The 6,960-nt window shown below is 39.0% G+C and overlaps 1 protein-coding gene across 11 annotated transcripts in view; it reads right to left on the bottom strand.

Moving 5' to 3' along the window:
* Nucleotides 1-1,865: 1,865 nt before the first annotated feature.
* The window catches only part of SUPT3H (SPT3 homolog, SAGA and STAGA complex component), a 266,154-nt gene continuing 261,059 nt past the window's right edge, over nt 1,866-6,960 (bottom strand). For 10 of the 11 annotated variants that reach the window (XM_027722737.2, XM_039387279.1, XM_027723391.2 and 7 more), the window contains one exon: nt 1,873-3,643. In XM_027722737.2, coding sequence (XP_027578538.1) covers nt 3,602-3,643 — 42 coding nt within the window. In that variant the 3' untranslated portion in view covers nt 1,873-3,601. Of the gene's footprint in view, nt 3,644-6,960 lie in introns of all 11 variants that reach the window. The other variant, XM_027723068.2, reaches the window with a different exon arrangement.

The following is a 6,960-nucleotide window of genomic DNA, read 5'->3' as shown; positions in this document are numbered from 1 at the left end:
CTTCTAAAACTTTGTTTCAGTTGCCAACATTTCAGTGATTTATAGAAGCCAAAGTATCTGATTTTTGTCTCCCCACAAGAGATGAGAGCTATTTTTTCTTATTATTTTGTAAAGGCAACATCATTATCTTAAGCAGAAAAGAAAAAAGTTACGGGCTACATTAAAGATACAGCCTTCAAAATAATTTTTAAGGCATCTGGCCTTATTTAAACCATCAAATTTACATTCAATTCCTTCAGGGATGGCTCCGCTGCTTCGCACTGGCTCCGTGCCCTCTGAATAAAGCCCTGGATTTAATGCATGCCACCACTGCCTTTCCCTGGCTGCTTGAGGTGGATATATAGTAGAGGCATAAAAAATAGAGGTATAAAAAGCCCAACCTTGGACAAGATGATTCACTCAGGCAAAAAAAAACCCCTCAACCCTGTAACTGTTTAAGTTTCAACTAGAGGTTAGACTTGTGACTAATGTCACTATCTATTTATTCTTAAATAATTATTAGAAGTGTTTATGTACTATGAAACATTCTGTATGAGCTGGATGGTAAGCTATAAAACATTTTATGAGACCTACACATGGCTGATGGCAGAACCTTAATACAACACAAAGGTTCATCTACAGTCAAGAAATGCCAAACCCCACTTTTTTATTCTCCCCCCCAGGGAGGGTGACATTTGACAAAGAGGAGTGTGCTCTGAAAACCCAGGGGGGCACATTCTGCAGGGTCTGAGTGTCTCTGGGGAAACACAGAGCTCTGTCAGCTTCTCTCCATTTCCAGAGGACGGCAAAACTCTTTTAAAGGGTTTTATTCTCTCCGGAAAGCCTGAGAAATGAGATGAAGCCCAACCAGAAATTTGCGTTGTGGCTCCGTCACCTCTAAGAAGTTTAAAGCTGAATTATTATCCCTGTTTTGCACACGGCTGGACTAAAAATCTGAAAACTGAGGTAGTATAACCACACAGAAGGGCAGAGACTGAACTGACAGCAAAACTCACACTCCCTTTTTACACAGCCTTATTCCTACTGAAATAGATGTTTCCCTTCTTCAGGTAACTAATGTGAAATAATCAATATCACCTGATCCAGTCACTGTAAATCCGGGCTAAGAATCAAAATGTTTTGCAAGTTGAAATTACACAGGAATAAAGCTGTTCATATGCAGCCATTAACTGAATCTCAAAACGTTTTTTATACAAATAATAAAAATGCGTAGCACCAGCTCAAACACACACCTCTGTTTCTGCAGCATGGGAATTGGTGCTAAGACACACTCCAAACGCAGCACGAGTATTACTGGTTGCTTTTTTTGTTTTAAACAGAGTAAAAGAAAACCCTGAAGATGAGAAAAAAAAAAAAAAAGCGATTACTTCCCAAAATAAGAATAAACTGGGTTAGTCCAAGATAGGGAGACACAACCTACTTTGTTTGACTAAATTCAGCTCCCTGACTTGTGCAGAGAAGTGAAAGGTTATTATATGGGTTTACTGGGCAAACACAGATTTTATAAATAATTGCCTGTCAGGCTGTTCAAGATAGACAAACATACAGCAGACCAACAAAAACATGATCTGTCATATTTCTGAGAGAAATGTATGTTGAGTCTTCATTCTCTGGGACTTTAAGTAGACCAGTAAAAAATAAGTGCCAGTATTTTTCCTGCTTATGCATATTTTAAAATGTAAAATCCAGGAGAGATACAGCTACAGAAGGAATTTTGATTCCAGTACCCAGTGCCTGAAATGGTTTCTTCTGCCTCTATCCCTGCATATCGAAACCAAATACAATAAATGCTGGTGTCCTTTTAAAAAAGTCTGGATGTTTACAGCAAGCGTATAATTTTCCATGATTAAGGATGCCAACAAAAATAAAGAGTGATGATAAAAAGAAAAGTTTAATCATACATTTCAAGAAGCACAGATGGAGCATCAGAAAACTTCCCCCTCCCCTCGTTTAATACACGGCGTTGTACACGTTACTTTCAGTCCTTTACACACAGATAATTTCCAGAAAATAGAAGCAAAAAGTAGGCAAAAGAAAAAGCAATTTATGAACGTCAGTAATATTCGATGCACAAAGTTCACTTTTACAGTATTTTGGTTGCAAAGAGACATTTTGCTGTTTATTTAAAAAATATACATATATTTAAAGTTTTTGCGAGCAGGTCCAGGAGAGAAGGACAACAGAACCACCTACGAACGACCACAAGAGAGTAGAGCAGGAGTAAAAATTAAGACCTCACACATTAAGCACAAAGGAGGAGGACGGCTGCACTATATAAAACTAATATTTTGCTGATCTCCTGTTGATCCCTTGAGTGTTCCGTATTAATTTGAGGTTTAAGTTGGATTCCAAGCCTGGCTGAAGCAGACCCTGGCCCATGGGTGGCACAGGGAAACCAGCAGGAAGTGCCTGTAGATCCTGGTGATGGGCTGAAGCACGAGCGCTTTTCTCTGGTCAAGCATCATCGTGGTCAGCTCTATATTTGTACAGTTTTATGGGAAGAAATGAATGTGTTTGTGAGGCCAGCAAAGGCTGGAGGAGCAGGGGACGGGAAGAAGCATAGAGGGAGGGACTGAGATTTAAAAAACAAATCTTGAAAACAAACAACGTTACCTAAAATATGTTTTAAAAAAAAAAAGGTAAAAAGAGCTTGGTTTCTTCTTTAATCAAATCCAACAGTAATGCTGCCTTTGTCAACAACAGGGACAACATCTGCTTCCTGCAGCAAACGCTGAGCAAGTACATAACGTTAAGCCTTTGCCTACAACCACTGAGACAGACACAGTTATTTAAATACTTTAGGATGTATTTTTCCGAATAGGGGCCCAATCCAGTGCCACATCACTGCAAAGGCCTTCTTAGATTTCAGAGAGTAATGACTCGAGCCTTGGGAGATGCCAACATTGAGAATTTGGGGGTGACCGCTCAGCCTATCCTTGGGTCTGCAAAAAGTCAAGGCTCTCACTGGCTAAGTTCAGTTTACTTGAACTTTTTTCTGAATATCTTTGGGCCCAAACTTGCTATTACTGTCATCAAAATCCCCTCACTGGATTAAACTGTCTGAACACTTAAATCAACGAGAGAAACAACTAGAAATTAGTGGAAAATAGAAGGAAATAATTTTTATTTTTGTAAAAATCACAAGGAAAACTATGTAACCTTTATATAACCTATATAAACCAACACAACCCAGTCTATCTCTGGCCTCTTCCTGCCCCATCCTGCTTTAGAAAAAAACATCTTTTGGAGAACACACAGACTTCCAAACACTTAAATAAAAATGACATGGCAGTCAGAAAGAGGCTGACAGCAGCAAGTCCCCTGCAAACTCCAGCATTGTCTGAGCTGCATTCTTGTCCACCTACACCCTATCCCAAACATCCTGCCATTAATTAGCTAAATGTTCCAGCTAGTAAACAAGAATAACGACTGAGGGGGCTGGAAAGAGAGACAGAGACAGCCAACAGATAGTCACAACAAACCAGCCCACTCACTGGTACATGGAGACACTGGAGCTTGTATTTTTTTTCCTTCCATGGAGGGGAAAAGAAAATCACCTTAATATAACACTGTCTTTCCTGTTGCTGCAGCCACATCCACATCAGCAGGCGAGAAAAGTCATCCCGTTCCTGCGGTAGGCACTCTGTCAGGGAGAGAGAAAATCTGTAATGAATTATCACATCAGCTTAAACAAGGCAAGGAGGCACAGAGAAAGGCAAGGCTTTCTTCCTGTTTTGTAGGCTATTCTAGCTGCAATCTAATGTGCTTAATCTGAACATTTCTGGTGGGGAAGCTATAAGCAACCACTTTGTCTATTAAAAAATCAATGTGGTTAACAAGTGGTTAGTGACTCTATTTCAGGAGAGCAAGAGATAGGCAAAAAATGTAACATCCTATTTTGCTAATTGCCTGCAAAATAGATGAGGCCAAAAATACACCATTCTGCTGAATCTGTTTGTCCTTTATAGGTACGTGTTCTCTATTCACCACGTTCAAGAATAATTTCTAATTTATCTGAATAGTCTATAAATTATTGAATAGTTACAGTTTTCCAAACTTAATTTATAGTCTGAGTCTGAAGTTATGTAAACAGACACTGGTATAATCCCCACCACTCCAAACCCAAATTAATCTTAAAGACCCTCTGGTCAGTATGAAATAATTTGATATCCCATATATTGTAACTTGGGCTCAAGTGTTTCCAATGGTAAAGAAGCACTCGAGAAAATAATTTTAAAAGATCTTGTGACACTGTCTCCCTAAAATACTTTTCATGCATTTTTAACAGCTCTTTCTGAATCAATATAGGAAACTATGCCTTTTTATGCCAGGCACACTGGAAACCCTATATTTTGAGGGGATATTCTCAGTTCAAAAATGCCTTTTTTTTAATATTAATGGTATCTTTAAAAAAGCAGAGGAGTTTAAATACTTTTGCTTTATTTGGTTCACCTTCAGCAGTCATCTAGTTTTAAAAATGAAAATACAGTCATCTATTTCATTACATTAGTGCTTCGTCAGATTTATTTTGTACCTCTTCAGCCTAAGCACTTAGGAAGTGCCATATATAACCACCATTTTTAGTGGCTCTACCAATTTCCTAATTAATTTCAGCCAGATCAATTTTTCCCCTCTTAAACTAGAATTAGAGTAACATTAGGAGTAAAGGATAACCTCAAACAACTTTGGATATAAATAGTATTTGTACTGAATGGTAAGGAAATCATTTCAAAACCAGCAAGGATGTATTCAGACAGACATTTTACAGACAGTGAATATGCAAAAGGAAATATGTACAAGATGTTCATTACAGCATCCTCTACATTAACACCACACTCCAGTACAGAGATCCAGCAGCACATGGCCTTAAAATCAAAGAGCAGAACATTAACTCTGGGATATACAGCCAGGCATCAGACATGACAGTATCACCACAAACAAAACACAAAATAAACCCAAAGGCTCTATACTCAAACATGAAATGCCCAGAACAGACTAGCCAATAACTTTGAAAGGATCCAATATATTCCCACAACCACAAGCAGCAAGTCCAAGGCAGTTTGGATGTGCAGCTTGCCCAAACCATTATGGCTGGCATTTGGAAGTTGATGCAAAAGTAATGTTTTTAGCTCTTTGACCCTGATATTTTTACAGAGCTTTATAACCTGAGTGACAACCTTCAGCACATAAACAAAATATTCAGGACTATTGTACGGTTTGCTCGAAGTTAAATGATCCCAAGTGTAAAGCTGGATCTACATGAAAGATAAAGGGCTGAATTTTGCAAAAGGAATTTTGGTTGCAAAGCAAAGTTGGGCTTGGCTGGGCTCACCTGGGAAATAATGAAGTTTAACATTTTCCAACACAGGCAGTGTTATACAGGCAGTTGTATCCCTGCAAAGGTCATTCCAGAAGCCAGTTTCAGCAGAGGGAGAAGAACACCTTCAGAGAGTTGGACACACCCACAGGTCTATATTTAGCGATATATTATAACCAGTGTGGCTATAGTTAGGATTGAAAACTATTTCCTACTTCACTCCTCGTTTCACATATTTTAAACTTTCTGAAACATTTGCCCTTGGGCTGAAGTTTCCTCTGCTTTAATCTCCGCTTGAAGTTCACTTTCTCTGGAAAGACCAACTAAATTCCTGAAGCCATTTTGAAGTTTAGCAATAATGAAAACAAAACAATTTTCCTTCCCGTGCCAGAGAAAGTGATTCTGATATATGCATATTTTATTATGGAATTTAGCCATAAATTGAACCATTTTACCCAGAAACCATCCTTGCCTTCAACCTCAGCTTAAAGGCAACTGTTTTGAAAATCAGTATTTCAGAGTTTGGTTCATCCCATCCTCTAACAAGATAACACTTCATCTCATTTTGATACATTACTAGATAATAAAGGTTAACCTCTGAAATGCTTTTATGCACAGCGAAACTATTTTACAGTCATCCCATCATTCTGAGTTATACCAGATATCTTTGAGATTTATACAGCCGAATTTGTGATACTGAGAGACAGATCTTTACATGCCAAGACTTGTGAAGAGAAACAGCAAGATGTTTTTTATAAAACTTGCATGTGTATGTGCCCTTGTAAGAGAGTCTGGATGTATGTGGCAGACATTTAATGTGGTTGGAGATAACACAGAGGGTTTGGATGACACTTCTGGGTGCTTTATGCCACTTTGGCAGCATCCAATTTTTATTTTTTTTTTTAAATATGATTATTTGGCTCAGAATTACAGATAGAGGATGATGTAGACTCTTGATGTGGGATTAAAATAACTGTACTCATTTTGCTGGATATGTCTTGCTGTAGCCCAATGTCAAGAGGTAACATAAGCCCATGATCCCTTCTGGAGCTCCTTTTAGAAAAGTGTCTAGTGCATTCAAATTTTTTGCATGTTCTCTTAAAATTTACTGTCTACCATCATGTGCTTTGATTTGTCCTGCTGTGGACTGAGTCTCTGCCATGGCTGAAGGTCCATCAGCCTCCTACTGTACCTGTCCTGTGTGCGGGTGGTCAAAGGACCACCTTTTAGACATGGGGAATCACTGAGCTTGGCACAAATTACACAGTTCACCTTCCCAGAGTGGTTTTCCTGCTCTGAAAAGCTGATCTAACCTTATTTGGCCAATCTAACTCTCACAGAAACTTCTTGCTCCTTGCTATTGTATGACAAGATTTTGCCTCCCCACCTCGTTGAAGGTGAAATGACAGATTGCTGCCATCCAAAACCAGAGACACAGGCTGGGCCGAAGTGAAAGCATAAACAAATTTTCATCTTGTTCAGGCTGCTCTTACCACTGGCTCCTACTTGAGAGGTATGATGATTTTGCTGCTTAGTCCTCTACTTCCTAGTTCTACCCTGATCCAGTGGGTGGCATCCCTGCCCGTGGCAGGGGGGTTGGAACTAGATCTTTAAGGTCCCTTTTAACCCTAACCATTCTGTGA

Source organism: Pipra filicauda, unplaced genomic scaffold (assembly GCF_003945595.2).
Source record: "Pipra filicauda isolate LSUMZ 115617 unplaced genomic scaffold, ASM394559v2 scaffold54_size4384275_pilon, whole genome shotgun sequence".
Taxonomy (NCBI): domain Eukaryota; kingdom Metazoa; phylum Chordata; class Aves; order Passeriformes; family Pipridae; genus Pipra; species Pipra filicauda.
The sequence above is the reverse complement of the archived record's forward strand: the minus strand, read 5'-3'. Positions and strand labels throughout refer to the sequence as shown.